This window comes from Rhinoraja longicauda, chromosome 4 (assembly GCF_053455715.1).
Source record: "Rhinoraja longicauda isolate Sanriku21f chromosome 4, sRhiLon1.1, whole genome shotgun sequence".
Classification (NCBI taxonomy): Eukaryota; Metazoa; Chordata; class Chondrichthyes; order Rajiformes; family Arhynchobatidae; genus Rhinoraja; species Rhinoraja longicauda.
The window spans coordinates 89,127,296-89,146,297 of record NC_135956.1 but is presented as its reverse complement, the minus strand read 5'-3'; the positions used below and the strand labels follow the sequence as shown (position 1 = coordinate 89,146,297).

General features: G+C 45.5%; 1 protein-coding gene across 3 annotated transcripts in view; it reads left to right on the top strand.

Annotated features, from left to right (window-relative positions):
• Positions 1-19,002, top strand: part of reck (reversion-inducing-cysteine-rich protein with kazal motifs) — a 133,861-nt gene that overhangs the window by 75,686 nt on the left and 39,173 nt on the right. For all 3 annotated transcript variants that reach the window (XM_078398740.1, XM_078398738.1, XM_078398741.1), the window contains 4 exons: positions 1,074-1,341; positions 6,832-7,011; positions 14,650-14,859; positions 16,847-16,986. In XM_078398740.1, the coding sequence (XP_078254866.1) occupies positions 1,074-1,341; positions 6,832-7,011; positions 14,650-14,859; positions 16,847-16,986 (798 nt within the window). The remainder of the gene's footprint in view (positions 1-1,073; positions 1,342-6,831; positions 7,012-14,649; positions 14,860-16,846; positions 16,987-19,002) is intronic.

The window sequence follows — 19,002 nt, the reverse complement described above, 5'->3', positions numbered from 1 at the left end:
CCATGAAGCTGAGCGGAAGGAGATGGCAAGGTCAGGTAAAAGTCTTTTTTTTTTGTGCAACTGTTCCTTTGTCTGACTGCAGTAAAGATGGCACCTAGAGCATCGGTATATTGTCCCTGCAGGAGTTGGGCAGTCCAGTGTTCCTGAGGATTAGCATGTCCAGCTGCAGTTCCTGATTGACCAAGTGAGGGAACTGGAGCTGCAGCTGGACGACTTCAAGACCATCCGGAAACTGAGAGCCCCATAGATAGGAATTACAGTGAGGTGGTCGCATCTACGATATTGACAGAAACTAGATTGGTGACCACCAGGAGAGGGAGTGGGCAAAGAGTGCGCAATCCGAGTGGCCATTCCCCTCCCAAACAAGTATATACTTTTGGGTCCAAGTGCTTTGTTGTGGAGAGCAGTGTGGCAATCAGGTATGTGGCAGCAGGCGAGGGCAAGATCAGACACAGCTATAGTAACAGGAGACTCATTAGTCAGGGGAAAAGACATTGCCACTTTCATTTCATGTGTATGTGACAAATAAACTTGACTTAACTTGATACTCTTGGGATGTATACAGGGCTTCCCTGTTAACAAGAATAATCTCTTCATGACCACCTAGGGGCAATGTGTGGAGGTAACTACTTGAGAAGTGCAACAACATTCATTAAACTACATAAGCAATCAACAGTCATGAATCCCCATTATGATTGCTGGTTCTTAGAGCTCCTTCAAGAGTCAAAAGTGTTTAATTGCCATACCTACTGACAACGGGACCATTACATTCTTATTTGCAGCAGTATAACAGACCTGTAAACATAAAACTAAAAGATAAGATATATAATATACAAAGAGCCAAAATTCAATGCATTGATAACCAATATTAATGACCCAATACTAGTGCAAAACAGCCGTAAGTCCTGAGTGCAACCAAAGGTTGCCCATAATTCTTGGGTTAAATTATGGTGGCACTTTCATGTACTGAATGCAATGTGACCTTTACTAATTCAACAATCTAACATGAATGGCAGTCCCAATAAAGAGCAACATAAAACTAAATGATTATGGTTGAATTTCCAACTGTTTAGGTTTGTATTGCTGTGACAGAGCAGAAGACCCTGCTTGTCAGACGACATGTCGAAAGGTGCTGATGACAAAATCCACTGATCAGGAAATCGTTGATGGGCTTATTGAAGGCTGCAAGAAAATGCCTCTGCCTCAGGATCCGCTGTGGCAGTGCTTTCTAGAAAGTTCTGGATCAAGTAATCCGGACAACAGCACAAATGGATTGCCTGCGACAGCCGTCGATGGTGCAAAATTGCATTGTTGTTCTAAAGCAAATACTTCCATCTGCAGGTAATTTTTTCTCTCTAAATTTAACTTTTTAAACAATTACATGGCGGAAAATATATACTGCACATAGAACAATTGCCCAGTTCCTATTATTAATTTGGATTTGGTGGGACAAGTCAGATTTGCTGAGATAGCACAGCATGATATCGATGCCCCCGGGGAACCGCGCAGGCCCGGTCCATCCGCCGAACTACCGTGGCATCGACTGGAACGCGCCCCGGTAGGCCCGACTCGCCCCACAGGTCTCCCAGGGAACTGTGGAGAAGCTGGGTGGCGAGGCCTGCCTGGGCCGAAGGAGCCTCAGCGGAGGCGACGATGGGAACCTCGGCGGCAGCAGCGGGTGCCCCGGTGGCAACAGGAGCCTCAACGGCAACGGGAGCCTCGACGGCAACGGGAGCCTCGACGGCAACGGGAGCCTCGGCGACAACGGGAGACTCGGCGGCGGATGGAACCTTGTTTTAATGCAATATAGAGTCAGAATTGATGTCAACAACATTCTCCTGTGAGACCCTCAAAAGATTGTCAAGGATTCTTTGACAAAGAGCATGTTTAAACCTGGGAATGGGTTTGCTTTGTGGCAGTTTTAACTAAAGGGTTGGTTTGGGGGAGCAGAAGGTGGTGCAACATTTCATCGGCCAATAGTGCAATTAATATTTATCATAGATCCTTTTAATAGAAGGGTTAGCTTGGCCCTAACTCCGGAGATACTGCCGAAGACCTAGCCATGTGATGGGACATTTATTATTGACTTGCATCTTGATTAAATTGACACTTGAGAAATCATCGAACCTCCTAATGAGGAGGTTGAATATAATTTGAGTACTGTTTATAAACCCTGGAAACGGATGCCTCTCGTATTCTTATTATTTCTGCTGCCAGAATTGCTTTTAAGTTTTCTTCCCTACTCTTCCCTATTCAGATGTAAGCTCAGGAATACCAAATTCTTTGGAATGTTCATTTTAAAAATCTCCATGCCAAGTCAAGCTGAAATTAACTTTAGTGTTTTCATTCCTGGGTAACCATTCATGCATTTCAATTACATTTTAGCTTCTAAATCTATGCTGCAAAGCTCAATGTAAAATACTTATTTATCATATCATATCATATATATACAGCCGGAAACAGGCCTTTTCGGCCCACCAAGTCCGTGCCGCCCAGCGATCCCCGTACATTAACACTATCCTACACCCACTAGGGACAATTTTTACATTTACCCAGCCAATTAACCTACATACCTGTACGTCTTTGGAGTGTGGGAGGAAACCGAAGATCTCGGAGAAAACCCACGCAGGTCACGGGGAGAACGTACAAACTCCTTACAGTGCAGCACCCGTAGTCAGGATCGAACCTGAGTCTCCGGCGCTGCATTCGCTGTAAAGCAGCAACCCATTCCCTTGAGGGTTTTTAAAGAAAGCATACTAGCTTTCACAGATTGTTAACTAGTTACTCAGATACTACCTGCTCAGTCCTTTCTTTGCACTTGATGAAAATTCAGTTGGCCAATACCTAGAATTGTTCAGATTTACGTATTTTTGTGCCTTTTGTGGGATTGATAATTTTGCTTTGACCTTTGTATTTAATAACTTTTTGAGAGCCATCTAACCATATTGTAAAAGGTTCTGTTTACCCTGTGCCTGAGGTTTTAATGGTCAATGGTGATTCGTGTTGCTGTGCATGAACTCTCTTGGTGAACTTTGATATTTGAGTGGAAGGATTCGTGTAGCACATCTAATATTTTTGCCCCTCTTAAGAAATTGGTTATTTTGTCAAACTCAATGTTTCTTTATATTTTCAGTGACTCCATCAGTACTGTTCTCTTGATTAATTTCATGACCTTGACTTCAAGAAGGGCTGCTGGGAAAATGCTGGGAACTAAGTGAGCTTAACATCTGTAGTTGGAAAGTTTCTAGAGACTATTTTGAGGGATAGGATATACTGGCGTTTGGATGGACAAGGGCTGATTCTGGATAGTCAGCATGGTTTTGTACGTGGGAGGTCGTGTCTCGCAAATCTGAGTTCTTTGAAGACATGACCAAAAAGGTTGATGAAGGCAGAGCTGGGGAAGTTGACCAGTTGATCAGCACCTGTGAGGGTGGTGGGGGGTTGGGGGGCATGAGGAGATGAATTATCTACATTTTGGGGGGAGACTGCATTCAAACTAAGCGTCGAAAGGGAAGGAAGCTGGTATAAAGAGGGGAGGAGGAGATCGGGGCCAGTGAGTGCTCGGTGGACCAAGAAGGAATGATGGACGATGCCTAGACGGGGCAAGGTGGGAGTTGAGAAACGGGCAGGTGGGCGAGAGGTGTAGGCGTACAAAAAACGGGCAAATGGAATCCGGAGAGGATGAGATAAAGGTGGGGCCAGTTGCCGGAGGGTTTAATGCAAAACCAAAGGCTACCAGTGTTGGATATGTAAGGAAGGTGATTATGGGAACCACTGGGGAAAGGGTGAAGAGCAACTGGGAGCAGATAGGGGAGGTGATGAAATGGGTATTTAGAGGGGGGCTGGGGAGTGGGGAATTGGAGGACAGGAGGTGGACTGGAAGGAAAAATGTGTTGGGGGAAAAACAGGAGGTATGTTTTTCTTAGTATTGGTAAATTCAATGTTAACATCATTGAGCTGCGGGCAACCCAGGTGGAATATGGATGCAGAGAAGACCCCACATTGGGAACATTAAATGTAGTAGACAAGGTTGGAGGAGATGAATGGGAATCTTTGCCTGACCTGGGGGCTATTAAGGTCTCTGGGTGGTAGTGATTGAGGTGGTGCAAGAATTAGTGTTGCACCTCGTGCTGAAAGGAGAAAGTACCAGGTGTCATGGAGGTGGGTTTGGGGGGGATGTGGACCAGGGAGTTGGGAAGAAATGGTGCATGTGGAAGGTGGAATTGGGTGGACTTAGACAGCATTTCCAGTTGAGGCAGAGATTAATGTGCATCTCCTAGTTCTGTCGACTTTCTATTCACATACTTCACCCACTGGATCACCTCCTTCTGGTTCCATCTGTCCCTTTACCTCTCTCCCATACGTTCCCATTATCACCTCCTCAACAGATTCCAGCATAGGTAGCCTAGTTTGTGTTCCTGCTCATCACCTTCCAAAAGCTTCCCCCACCTTCACTCTCCCCACACCTCATCCCCTCAACCTGGGCCGTTGTCCCTTTCTTTTGTCTGCTTCCAACTCCACCCCTCCCGTTCCCCTTGTTTACTCCATTAACCCATCACCCCTCCTCAGACCATCTTTCATCTACTCGTCCCTGTCTTATCCCATCCTCTTTACAGTGTCTCTCTCCCCTCTCCACACTCAGTTCTGATGCAGGGTCTCCACACAAAATTTTGACAAGTGCAGCCCAACTCGCTGAGTTCCGTCCGCAGTTTGGTTTTTGATCTGAAGTCTCTGGTGTCGCGGTGAAACCAAACTGAAAGTAAGCCTAAAAATCTAACTAGATTGGTGGATAAAATGAATGGAGTGACAAAGACAATCCAACTTATTGCTTGATTGTGATGCACCCAGCCCTCATCCCAACCACTCTGGGTTTGTTATTGTCACATGCACCAAGTTACAATGAAAAGCTTTGCTTTGCATGCTGTCCAAGCCGATCAGATAATACCATACATCAATACAATCCAGTCAAACTCAAGTACAATAGATAGAGCAAAGGGGCAGAAGGTACAGAGTGCCGAATATACACCAATCAGCCAAAACATTATGACCACTGACAAGTGCAGTGAATAACATTGATTATCTTGTTACAATGGCACCTGTCAAGGGGTGGGATATATTAGACAGCAAGTGAACAGTCAGCTCTTGAAGTTGTGTTGGATGCAGGAGGAATGGGCAGGAGTAAAGACCTGAGTGACTTTGACAAGGGCCAAATTGTTCTGGCCAGACGACTGGGTCAGAGCATCTCTGAAACGGCAAGGCATGTGGGGTGCTCCCGGTCAGCAGTGGTGAGTACCGATCGACAGTGGTCCGAGGAGGGACAAACCACAAACTGGCGAATGCGCGAGGGCAACGAAGGCTATCCCGTCTGGTCTGAACCGACTGTGGGAAGACGACAAGCTGGAGGAGGGAGTGTGATGCTCTGGGCAATGTTCTGCTGGGAAACCCTGAGTCCGGCCATTCATATGGACGTCAATTTGATGCGTGTCACCTGCCTTAACATCGTTGCAGACCAGGTACACCCTTTCATGGCAATGGTATTCCCTGATGGCAGCGGCCTCTTTCAGCAGGATAATGCGCCCTGCCACACTGCACACATTGTTGGGGAATGGTTTTGAGGAACACGATGAACTGTTCACGGTGTTGCCCTGGGCTCCAAATTCTCCAGATCACAATCTGATTGAGCATCTGTGGGATGTGCTGGATCGACAAGCCCGATCCACGGCGGCTCCACCTCGCAACTTACAGGACTTGAAGGATCTGCTGCTAATGTTTTGGTGCCAGATACCACAGGACACCTTCAGGGGTCTTGTAGAGTTCATGCCTCGGCGGGTCGGCGCTGTTTTGGGGGCACAGATTAGGCAGGTGGTCATAATGTTTTGGCTGAACGGTGTAGTTCTCAATGTTGTTGCGCATAAGTTCCATAGACAAAGTCCCATGTACACGACGGGGTGGTGGTGAATCGGACATTACCCAAGCTTTTTGGAAGGACCGTTTTTAGATTTAGATTTTTTAGGCAAAACAGGCCCTTCGACCCATCGAGTCCGTGCCGCCCAGCGATCCCCGCAGATTAACACTATCCTACACACACTAGGGACAATTTTTACATTTACCCAGTCAATTAACCTATATACCTGTACGTCTTTGGAGTGTGGGAGGAAACCGAAGATCTCGGAGAAAACCCACGCAGGTCGTCCTCGGCCTCATAACAGAAGGAGAGATGAAGCTTTTCCTGAGTCTAGTGGTGTGCACTTCCAAGCATGTATACCTTCTGCTGGACGGGAGCAGGGAGAAGAAGGGATAACCGGGGCGGGACAAGTGTTTGATTAGGTTGGCTGTGTTTCAAGGCAGCGTGAAGTGTGGATGGAGTCAATGGTGGGAAGTTTGGTCTGTGTGATGGCACTGGACCGCGTCTACTATGCAATTTATTGTGGTCTTCGGAAGAGCTGTTCCCCAAACCAAACCACGATGCAACCTGGCAGTATGCTTTTTATGGTGCACCTGTAGAGGTTGGTAAGAGTCCTTGGAGATGTGCTGAATTTCCTCATCCACATTCTTCGAAGATGTTAGGAATTTTTAAAAACTGAGTTTAATTGAAGGAAGAAAAAAAAAGCAAGTTGTTCAGTCCCTGGAGTTGTTCAAACAAGCGTCAGAAAACCATAACGGATGTCACAATTCGCAATTATCCTTCTATAGTTAGAGAGGGCAATTAACACATACTGGGATTATTTTGAGTTTTACGAATTAATTTGATAGAGGTGGTTTATGTGTTTAGAATAATTGCGTACTGATCTTGACACTTTCCTCTCTGAAATGCTTTTCATAATTTGGCAGGGATCTGTGCATTAAGTTGTACAGCACCAGATGGGGGAGCTCAACTCACTGGCAGGAATTCGATAGAATCTGTGAATATAACCGTCTGGAAGCTGCCATGTTTACATGCCTGGCCGATGTTAGAGAGCCTTGCCAACTGGGTTGCCAAAATCTCAAATACTGCACCAATTTTAATAACAGGTAAAGCTCCCATTTAATTTTTTTTTTTAAAGCACCAAATATTAACATTACTAGCACTTATGTGAGAATGTATAATGTAAGTTGTCGACCACATTGGCAAAAATGTGAGTTTCTTTCATTGTCGGGGTTTCTAGAATGCCAGAAAGAGTGGTAGAAGCAGGTTCTATCATTTATTGGCAATATTTTTCAAAATCCATTTAAAACTCCTCACCACCCAATGATGACCCCTTTTCCCGTCTCCAACAGTCCTCCTCCTCTTGGACTCCCTCAGACGACCGCCTACCCTCTTTAGACCTTTATATTTCTAACTGCCGACGGAATAGTAGTCATCTTAATGTCTCTCCCGAGATACTGCCTGACCCGCTGAGTTACTCCAGCATTTTGTGCCTACCTTCGTCTTAACTTTTCCAAACTTCTTACCTACTCCAACCTCACACCCTCCAAACATGCAGCCCTCCGCTCACTTTGCAACAATCCCGACATCATCTAACCTGCCGACAAGGGAGGGGCCGTGGAAGTCTGGCGAGCTGCTGTCTGCCAGGCTGAGGCTAGGTGCCAGCACTTTGACATCTTCTCCTACTTACCCCTGGACCATGACCTCAAGATGAGCAGCAGGCCTTTTAAAACAAGTCTGAAGAAGGGTCCCGACCCAATATGTCACTCATCCTTTTTCTCCAGAGGTGCTGCCTGACCCGCTGAGTTACTCCAGCACTTTGTTTATATCTAAAATATTTCATTCTTGTCTTCAGACAATAGGTATGCACTGCTAACTCTGAGTTTGTCAGTTAACCCCTTGCTAATCATCTGTGATATGTCCCAATTCACCTGGGCTTTGCATTGCAACAAGTTGCTTAAATGAAATATAAAATCATACGATCATGAAATATAAAATCATAAGATCATAAGTGATAGGAGTAGAATTAGGCCATTCAGCCCATCAAGTCTACTCCGCCATTCAATCATGGTTAATCTATCTCTCCCTTCTAACCCCATTCTCTTATCTTCTCCCCATAACCTCTCAAACCCGTACTAATCAAGAATCTATCTCTGCCTTAAATATATCCACTGACTTTGCCTCCACAGCCTTCTGCGGCAAAGAATTCCACAGATTCACCACCCTTTGACGGAAGCAATTTCTCCTCATCTCCTTCCTAAAAGAACGTTCTTTAATTTTGAGGCTATGACTAGTCCTAGATTCCCCCGCTGGTGGAAACATCCTCTCCACATCCACTCTATCGAAGCCTTTCACTATTCTGTACGTTTTAATGAGGTCCCCCCTCATTTTTCTAAACTCCAGTGAATGTAGGTCCTGTGCCGTCAAAGGCTCATCATATGTTAACCTACTCATTCCAGGGATCATTTTTGTAAACCCCCTCTGGATCCTCTTCAGAGCCAGCACATCCCTCCTCAGATATGGTGCCCACAATTGCTCACAATATTCCAAATACGGCCTGACCAGCACCTTATAGAGAGACTCAGCACTACATCCCCCCCCCCCCCTATTTTTGTATATAAGCCCTCTCGAAAATAAATACTAGCATTGCTTTTGCTTTCTTTACCACTGATTTGACTTGCAGATTAACCTTTTGGGAATCCTGTACCAGGCCTCCCAAGTCCTTTTGTACCTCCGATTTCTGGATTCTCTCCCCATTTAAAAAATAATCTACGCCTTTATTCCTACTACCAAAATGCATGACTCCATATTTTGCTCCACTATATTCCATCTGCCACTTCTCTGCCCACTCTCCCAACCAATCCAAGTCCTTCTGCAGAGTCCCTGCTTTCTCTACACTACCTGCCCCTCCACCTATTTTCGTATCACCCGCAAATTTGGCCACAAAGCCTTCAATCCCCTCATCCAAGTCATTAATATACAATGTGAGGAGTAGAGGCCCCAGCATGAGTGGGAGGATACTGGGGCAGGGCCTGACCAACCTTTGATTCATGATGTTACCTTTTCAACCAACTTCTCAATTTATGGTCTCCCACACTGTTCCTGGAAAGTTCAGTGCACATGTCAAGAATACGATCTCCCTTCAAACGAATTGTACTAACTTCAACCCTGATTCTGGTAAAACTTGTAAACACAACTTCAGCTTGTTTTCCATTAAAAAAAATCTCATTCATAAAACTATTTGAAATTAGTTCCCTCGTAAATTGGGGACAGAATATTAGCTCAAGTTCCCATGCTGATTCGTAGCTGGTGACTGTGGATCCGTTTGCTGATGTCGGGTGATAACTGGATTAATTTTATTCAAATAATCAGTCATCAGGAGATGTAGAATCAGTATGGATAGAAATGAGGAATTGTAAGGGTAAAAAGACCCTAATGGTAGTTATCTACAGGCCCCCAAACAATAGCCTCGACATAGGGTGCAAGTTGAATGAGGAGCTAGAATTGGCATGTATTAGCAAATGTAATGCTACGGTGGTTATGGGAGATTTCAACATGCAGGTAGACTGGGAAAATCAGGTTGATAATGGACCCCAGGAAAGAGAGTTTGTGGAGTGTCTCCGAGATGGATTCTTAGAACAACTTGTACTGGAGCCTACTAGGGAGAAGGCAATTCTGGATTTAGTGTTGTGTAATGAACCTGATCTGATAAGGGGACTCGAGGTAAAAGAGCCATTGGGATGCAGTGATAGACAATAGACAATAGGTGCAGGAGTAGGCCATTTGGCCCTTCGAGCCAGCACCGCCATTCAATGTGATCATGGCTGATCATTCTCAATCAGTACCCCGTTCCTGCTTTCTCCCCATACCCCCTGACTCCGCTATCCTTAAGAGCTCTATCTAGCTCTCTCTTGAATGTATTCAGAGAATTGGCCTCCACTGCCCTCTGAGGCAGAGAATTCCACAGATTCACAACTCTCTGACTAAAAAGGTTTTTCCTCATCTCTGTTCTAAATGGCCTACCCCTTATTCTTAAACTGTGGCCCCTGGTTCTGGACTCCCCCAACATTGGGAACATGTTTCCTGCCTCTAACATGTCCAACCCCTTAATAATCTTATACGTTTCGATAAGATCCCCTCTCATCCTTCTAAATTCCAGTGTATACAAACCTAGTCGCTCCAGTCTATCAACATATGACAGTCCCGCCATTCCGGGAATTAACCTAGTAAACCTACGCTGCACGCCCTCAATAGCAAGAATATCCTTCCTCAAATTTGGAGACCAAAACTGCACACAGTACTCCAGGTGCGGTCTCACTAGGGCCCTGTACAACTGCAGAACCTACGTGCAGCGTAGGTTCACTAGGTTAATTCCTGGAATGGCGGGACTGTCGTATGTTGAAAGGCTGGAGCAACTAGGCTTGTATACACTGGAATTTAGAAGGATGAGGGGGGATCTTATTGAAACATATAAGATAATTAGGGGATTGGACACATTAGAGGCAGGAAACATGTTCCCAATGTTGGGGGAGTCCAGAACAAGGGGCCACAGTTTAAGAATAAGGGGTAGGCCATTTAGAACGGAGATGAGGAAGAACTTTTTCAGTCGGAGAGTGGTGAAGGTGTGGAATTCTCTGCCTCAGAAGGCAGTGGAGGCCAGTCCGTTGGATGCTTTCACGAGAGAGCTGGATAGAGCTCTTAAGGATAGCGGAGTGAGGGGTTATGGGGAGAAGGCAGGAACGGGGTACTGATTGAGAGTGATCAGCCATGATCGCATTGAATGGCGGTGCTGGCTCGAAGGGCTGAATGGCCTACTCCTGCACCTATTGTCCATTGTCTATTGACCTCTTTGCTCCTATACTCAACTCCTCTTGTTATGAAGGCCAACATTCCATTGGCTTTCTTCACTGCCTGCTGTACCTGCATGCTTCCTTTCAGTGACTGATGCACTAAGACACCCAGATCACGTTGTACGTCCCCTTTTCCTAACTTGACACCATTGAAATAATAATCTGCCTTCCTATTCTTACCACCAAAGTGGATAACCTCACACTTATCCACATTAAACTGCATCTGCCATGCATCTGCCCACTCACACAACCTGTCCAAGTCACCCTGCAACCTCATAGCATCTTCCTCACAGTTCACACTGCCACCTAGCTTTGTATCATCGGCAAATTTGCTAATGATACTTTTAATCCCTTCATCCAAGTCATTGATGTATATTGTAAATAGCTGCGGTCCCAACACCGAGCCTTGCGGTACCCCACTAGTCACTGCCTGCCATTCTGAAAGGGACCCATTTATCCCCACTCTTTGCTTTCTGTCTGTCAACCAACTTTCTATCCATGTCAGTACCCTACCTTCAATACCATGTGCTCTAATTTTGCCCACCAATCTCCTATGTGGGACCTTGTCGAAGGCTTTCTGAAAGTCGAGGTACACCACATCCACCGGCTCTCCCCTGTCAATTTTCCTAGTTACATCACAATATGATAAGTTTTACTCTACAAATTGAGAGGGAGAAGGGAAAATCAGAAGTGTCAGTATTACAGTATAGCAAAGGGGATTACAGAGGCATGAGGCAGGAGCTAGCCAGAATTGACTGGAAGGAGGCCCTAGCAGTGAAGACGGTGGAACAGCAATGGCAGGTATTCCTGGGAATAATGCAGAAGTTGCAGGATCAATTTATCCCAAAGAGGAGGAAAGATTCCAAGAGGAGTAAGAGGCACCCGTGGCTGACAAGGGAAGTCAAGGACAGCATAAAAATAAAAGAACAGAAGTACAACAAAGCAAAGAAGAGTGGGAAGCTAGAGGATTGGGACTCTTTTAAAGAGCAACAGTAGATGACTAAGAAGGCAATACGGGGAGAAAAGATGAGGTACGAGGGTAAACTAGCCAATAATATAAAGGAGGATAGTAAAAGCTTTTTTAGGTATGTAAAGAGGAAAAAAATTGTCAAGGCAAATGTGGGTCCCTTGAAGACAGAAGCGGGGGAATTTATTATGGGGAACAAGGAAATGGCAGACGAGTTGAACCGGTACTTTGGATCTGTCTTCACTAAGGAAGATACAAGCAATCTCCCAGATGTTCTAGAGACCAGAGATCCTAGGATGACGGAGGAACTGAAGGAAATCCACATTAGGCAGGAAATGGTGTTGGGTGGATTGATGGGACTGAAGGCTGATAAATCCCCAGGGCCTGATGGTCTGCATCCCAGAGTAATTAAGGAGGTGGCGCTAGAAATTGTGGACGCATTGGTGATCATTTTCCAATGTTCTATAGATTCAGGATCAGTTCCTGTGGATTGGAGGGTAACTAATGTTGTCCCCCTTTTTAAGAAAGGAAGGAGAGAGAGAAAGGGGAAATTAAAGACCAGTTAGTCTGACATCAGTGGTGTGGAAGATGCTGGAGTCAATTATAAAAGACGAAATTGCGGAGCATTTGGATAGTAGTAACAGGATTGTTCCGAGTTAGCATGGATTTACGAAGGGGAAATCATGCTTGACTAATCTTCTGGAATTCTTTGAGGATGTAACTAGGCAAATGGACAGGGGAGAGCCGGTGGATGTGGTGTACCTTGACTTTCAGAAAGCCTTTGACAAGGTCCCACATAGGAGATTAGTGGGCAAAATTAGAGCACATGGTATTGGAGGTAGGGTACTGACATGGATAGAAAATTGGTTGACAGACAGAAAGCAAAGAGTGGGGATAAATGGGTCCCTTTCAGAATGGCAGGCAGTAACTAGTGGGGTACCTCAAGGCTCGGTGCTGGGACCGCAGCTATTTACAATATACATTATTGACTTGGATGAAGGGATTAAAAGTACCATTAGCAAATTTGCAGATGATACAAAGCTGGGTGGTAGTGTAAACTGTGAGGAAGATGCTATGAGGTTGCAGGGGTGACTTGGACAGGTTGAGTGGGCGGATGCATGGCAGATGCAGTTTAATGTGGATAAGTGTGAGGTTATCCACTTTGGTGGTAAGAATAGGAAGGCAGAGTATTATCTGAATGGTGTCAAGTTAGGAACAGGGGACGTACAACGAGATCTGGGTGTCCTAGTGCATCAGTCACTGAAAGGAAGCATGCAGGTACAGCAGGCAGTGAAGAAAGCCAATGGAATGTTGGCCTTCATAACAAGAGGAGTTGAGTATAGGAGCAAAGAGGTCCTTCTGCAGTTGTACAGGGCCCTAGTGAGACCGCACCTGGAGTACTGTGTGCAGTTTTGGTCTCCAAATTTGAGGAAGGATATTCTTGCCATTGAGGGCGTGCAGCGTAGGTTTACTAGGTTAATTCCCGGAATGGCGGGACTCTCATATGTTGAAAGACTGGAGCGACTAGGCTTGTATACACTGGAATTTAGAAGGATGAGAGGAGATCTTATCGAAACGTATAAGATTATTAAGGGGTTGGACACATTAGAGGCAGGAAACATGTTCCCAATGTTGGGGGAGTCCAGAACAAGGGGCCACAGTTTAAGAATAAGGGGTAGGCAATTTAGAACTGAGATGAGGAAAAACTTTTTCAGTCGGAGAGTTGTGAATCTGTGGAATTCTCTGCCTCAGAAGGCAGTGGAGGCCAATTCTTTGAATGCATTCAAGAGAGAGCTAGATAGAGCTCTTCAGGATAGCAGAGTCAGGGGGGATGGGGAGAAGGCAGGAACGGGGTACTGATTGAGAATGATCAGCCATGATCACATTGAATGGCGGTGCTGGCTCGAATTCCAGCCCCCGGAATTGTCCCGCCCCCTCCCCTGACATCAGTCAGAAGAAGGGTCTCGACCCGAAACGTCACCCATTCCTTCTCTCCCGAGATGCTGCCTGACCCGCTGAGTTACTCCAGCATTTTGTGTCTTCATGGGTAGGTTAGTTGAACTATAATTTGCAAATTGAGGAGGTATGTGGTAGAATCTGGGAGGATTAAATGATGGTGGTGTGGGGAGAATAAAATGAGATGATTGTAGGACTTTGTGTAAATGGGTGTCAGATGGTTGATGTGGTCTCTGTGGGTTAAAGCGCCTGTTTCCATGCGACGTGACTCCAATATCAGCAAAGGTGACAAAACAGTTCTGATTGGCGTTGATACGTTCAACAGCAAAGAACAGCAAAGAAGCAAATCAATCAAACAATTATCACCAACACTGATAATTTAATGTTCTGTGTGAACAACAAGTGAATTTTGTTATACGAAAGATAGATGAAGAGCTTTTATTCCGTCGCCTCTGCCTCTATAGAGCTTTTCTTCCATCGCCTCCGCTTCCATGCTGCCTTCTCTGGGGGAAAAGCCTGAGGAAGGGTCCCGACCTGAAACGTCACCCATCCTTTTTCTCCAGAAATGCTGCCTGACAATACAATACAATACAATATATCTTTATTGTCATTGTACCCAGGGCTACAACGAGATTGGGAATGCGCCTCCCATACGATGCAATGATTTAAGTAATTTAGACAACAGCAACCCAACGAAACAATTGTAATAGTTTTAGACTGGGTAAAGTGCAAGTTGATCTATGCGTTGTGACCATCCGGCTCAGCAGGACCGGTTCATAGCAGCTATGGCCCTGGGGATGAAGCTGTTCCTGAGTCTGGAGGTGCGGCGTAGAAGGCCGTGTATCGTCTGCCCGATGGAAGGAGTTCGATCGCTGAGTAACCCGCTGAGTTACTCCAGCACATCGTGTCCATCTTTGGTGTAAACCAGCGTCCGCAGTTCTTTGTTAGTACAAGTGAATTTTGTTGTTCAGACCCACAGAATTGTTCCGAAGTTGCAATATCCAGTCAGACCAAGGAGCCAAGAATGACATCAAGCTTTGGGAGAAAGGAACCATCAAGATGCCATTCATGAATATACCTGTCCAAGATATTAACACCTGTCAGCCGGAAATGTGGAAAGCTATTGCCTGTTCGTTGCAAATCAAGCCATGCTATAGCAAGTCTGGAGGAAGCATCTGCAAGTAAGTTTAGTCCCATTGGCTTTGTGACGCAATATTTGTTGGTAAAATCTGTATTGTTTTTGTGAACATTTAATCTCACGGTGCCTTGTAAATAGATTCTATAGTGCCATTGTGTTGCAGCAAATTATTTTAATCAAGAGTCAAATTAATAGCCAAAAGTAACTTCAGATTAATCCTACCTCCCAGCTATAGATCCATGAGACCATGTACACTGAGAGCAGGAGGAGTTCACTCTACCACTCAAACATGCTCTGTCAATCAGTAAGATTGTGGCTGATCTGATAGTAACACATCATTCTTTCATATTCATGGTAGCCTTTGACCACCTTGCTTATCAAGAGAAAAGGTAGATCAATCTCCCATGGGCCGAATGGAACAGCAGAGCCATTACAGTTTGTCACCAGCGCCGTGGCAGGAGCTGCCAGAACCAGGTTGTGGACAACGACCAACTGCCTTAGGGACTCCGACTCCGGATTTTTCTTGAGGTTTATTCCTGGAGCCTTTTCCGTGACTGGATATGGCCACAAGGCAGTGGAGGTTTCAGATCAGAGTTGTCTCTCTCCTAGATAGACTGCCTTCCCAGGCTGACGAGCCTCATCTGCCCGAGACTCGTGGGGGCGGGATCGTCTACTTTCCCGTCTGTAGGACCCACCTGCCCACTGCGGCCTTCATCCATCCGCCTTCCCAGCCGTTGAGATGCCCCACTAAAGTCAGCCATCATCCTCCCTCCGCCTGTTCCACCGTTGGGGTCTTGGTCGGATCGCTCTTTGTCAGGGACCTCGACCTTACCGCCATGGGTGACCCCACCAGGAGCGTGGCTCCAGACTGCATCGCTCTCAGGATCTCAGGACCACACAAGCTTCTCCACCACCACAAGGTGACAATCCGCGGAGAAGAAAGACCTACCATGCTGCTTCAAATCATGCAGTCGGATCCCAGATCCCAGATCCCTGTGCATCTCCCGCCATTTGGACACTTTTTTATTTTTCCTACTGAAATGGACAATTTCATATTTCATGTGCCTGTTCTTTGCCCACACCGTCACCATCTATATATCCCTCTTGTGCTTCTTTATCTCTTAAACGCCACTTACGTTCCTACTTTTCTTCACGTCATTAGCAGAATTGGGAAGAAGATAGACGAGATAAATTATTTTATGCAACATATCTGATGGGGTAAAATTTTGGCAACCATCTTTGGTAAACTGTAAACGGGATGATCCAGTCAGTGAGTGAATGGGAGTGGTTAGAGAGTGGGGACGGACAAAAGTATGTAGACATGGACAAGACAACAGACAATAGGTGCAGGAGGAGACCATTCGGCCCTTCGAGCCAGCACCGCCATTCACTGTGATTATGGCTGATCATCCACAATCAGTACCCCATTCCTGCCTTCTCCCCATATCCCTTGACCTCCGCTATCTTTAAGAGCTCTATCTAACTCTCTTGAAAGCATCCTGAGAATTGGCCTCCACTGCCTTCTGAGGCAGAGAATTCAAAGAGTATGAAAGAATTACAAAATGGAGAGCAGGAATACATGATCAGTCTGGGTGTGTACTGCATGGCAAGACAAAAAAGGGGAAAAACACAAGCTAAGCTCTCAGATAGATGAATGACACAGAGAAATAAAGTTACCTGAAGCATGTAGAGTTTTGTATTTAAATCTGAGAATGGGGCAAAAGCATTCTGCCACCTTTATGTTTGCATTCCTCAATTTACAATTTCGCTGGGCGGCTATTGACGCAGCTTCAGTTGATGACTGGCATTGCCCCATCCCGCACCCTGTCATGGGTTCCTACATTAGTGAGAGGAGACGCAGGAGCTCTTTATCATTCCAGGGTTTAAACTAGAATTACTCATGATTCCTTTAGGTTGATAATTGATCTGGTGTACAATCCCTTTGGGGCTCAGTTTTCTCTATGCAGGAGAGTTATGACATCAAGCTGCATCTGACTATTTGTTTGACAAAACCTCTGTTTCAATTATAGGTCTGACTGTATAGAAATTCTGACGAATTGTGGAGATCACAGTAAATTTCCCGCAGGACAAACTGCTGAAACCATCTGCAATCAATTATCGCCAAATAACGATGACCTCAAGAATTGCATCCCACTTAAAAATTACCTTGGTATGTTTGCTGCACAATAGTTCAATGGCTAGGCTTATTTTCTTTTTTTTTGAAAAGCCAGTGTTAAGAAGTGAAGAAACTACTTGGATTTAACGCGAAGGTAGACAAAATGCTGGTGTAACTCAGCGAGTGGGGGGAGAGGGGAGGGGAGGGGACAGTGGGGGAGGAGGGGGTGCTGCACCAATGCAGGAGAGGTTTGGGCCCAATGGGTCCACTTGGTCTAGTATTCATTAAAGACCAATCCCAAAGTCATGATCATACCTGTTGATAAGGATGGTGATGTTGTGGTTAGCAAACTGTCCTCCATCTCAGAGGCCAGTCATCAGCTTTGCCATACCTATTTAAATCTCCTTGGACAATTACTCCCATCATTGAACCCTGAGCAATTGGATCTATCAAAGGCATTGGTTTAGACTGCTCTTGGCCTATGTAACACATTTCTTTTTACCGTTGTTATTCTTTTTGTCTCGTCCCATCTCATCTACATTTGTGTCACTTTTTATGCCCTCAACCACATTAAAAGTTTCCTGATCCTAATTAACTCTTCTTTACCATTGGTGTCTACTCTCTCTCATAGCTTCATGCTATTCAAGCTTGGTCTGAAGATTCTGTATTACTATCTTTAATCAAGGTTGATCCAGTCTCCTTCAGTCTCACTTTCCATATATAATGTTTGCTGCTAGTTTTCACACTGCTTTCATTTTCCCACGGTGAACTCTGACTCTTGCTACCTTTTCTTCACACCTCCATTTCAGCTGGTTGGTTGCAACCGTTCCATTCTCTGCTTCCCCTTCTTTGGAATGACAATCCATTCTCTTCTGTTTTCCATCCTGTTGTTTGCATTCTCTTCTTCCAGCCAGAACAAGTATGGGATTCTTCGTGTTGTCTCCTTCCATGCTTACATCCACATTAATTTCCACCACAACCATTGTTGTCACTGTTCACATCTTTTCTACCACTTTCAGCCTTCTGAAGGAACCAGTTCCTCCATGATTTGCCAGTGCCTCTTACTTTCTCTGTGGAATCTGTGGAATTCTCTGCCTCAGAAGACTGGAGGCCAATTCTCTGAATGCATTCAAGAGAGAGCTAGCTAGAGCTCTTAAGGATGGCAGAGTCAGGGGGTATGGGGAGAAGGCAGGAACGGGGTACTGATTGAGAATGATCAGCCATGATCACATTGAATGGTGGTGCTGGCTCGAAGGGCCGAATGGCCTCCTCCTGCACCTATTGTCTATACATCAACTCTTATCACTCTCCCATCATGCAATCACAGGAGTTGCAGCGACTGTCTTTTTTTACATCTTGGCCCTAATTTTCAAGTCAAGTCAAGTTTATTTGTCACATACACATACACGACGTGCAGTGAAATGAAAGTGGCAATGCCTGCGGATTGTGCAAAAAAATAAAAAATACAATTACAGCATATAAATTAAAATTAATACAGAAAAGAAAATTTAGTCCCTGGAGTTATAATAGTTAACAGTCCTGATGGCCTGTGGGAAGAAACTCCGTCTCATCCTCACCGTTTTCACAGCGTGACAGCGGAGGCGTTTGCCTGACCGTAGCTGCTGGAACAGTCCGTTACTGGTGTGGCAGGGGTCCCTCATAATGTTGCTGGCTCTTGATCTGCACCTCCTGATGTATAGGTCCTGCAGGGGGGCGAGTGTAGTTCCCATGGTGTGTTCTGCCGAACGCACTACTCTCTGCAGGGCCTTCCTGTCCTGGGCAGAGCTGTTCCCAAACCAGACTGTGATGTTGCCGGACAGGATGCTCTCTACAGCCCCAGAGTAGAAGCACTGAAGGATCCTCAGAGACACTCTGATTTCCTCAGCTGTCTAAGGTGGTAAAGGTGCTGCCTTGCCTTACTCACCAGTACGGCAATGTGTGTTGTCCATGTCAGACCACTTGTGCATAGAGCAATGTCAGACTAATATTCACTGTCATTATCCAGTGAAGTTCCCTGCCAAGTGTTATTGGCTGGGAGGATGAACTCTGCTGAATTTCTTAATGACTTCA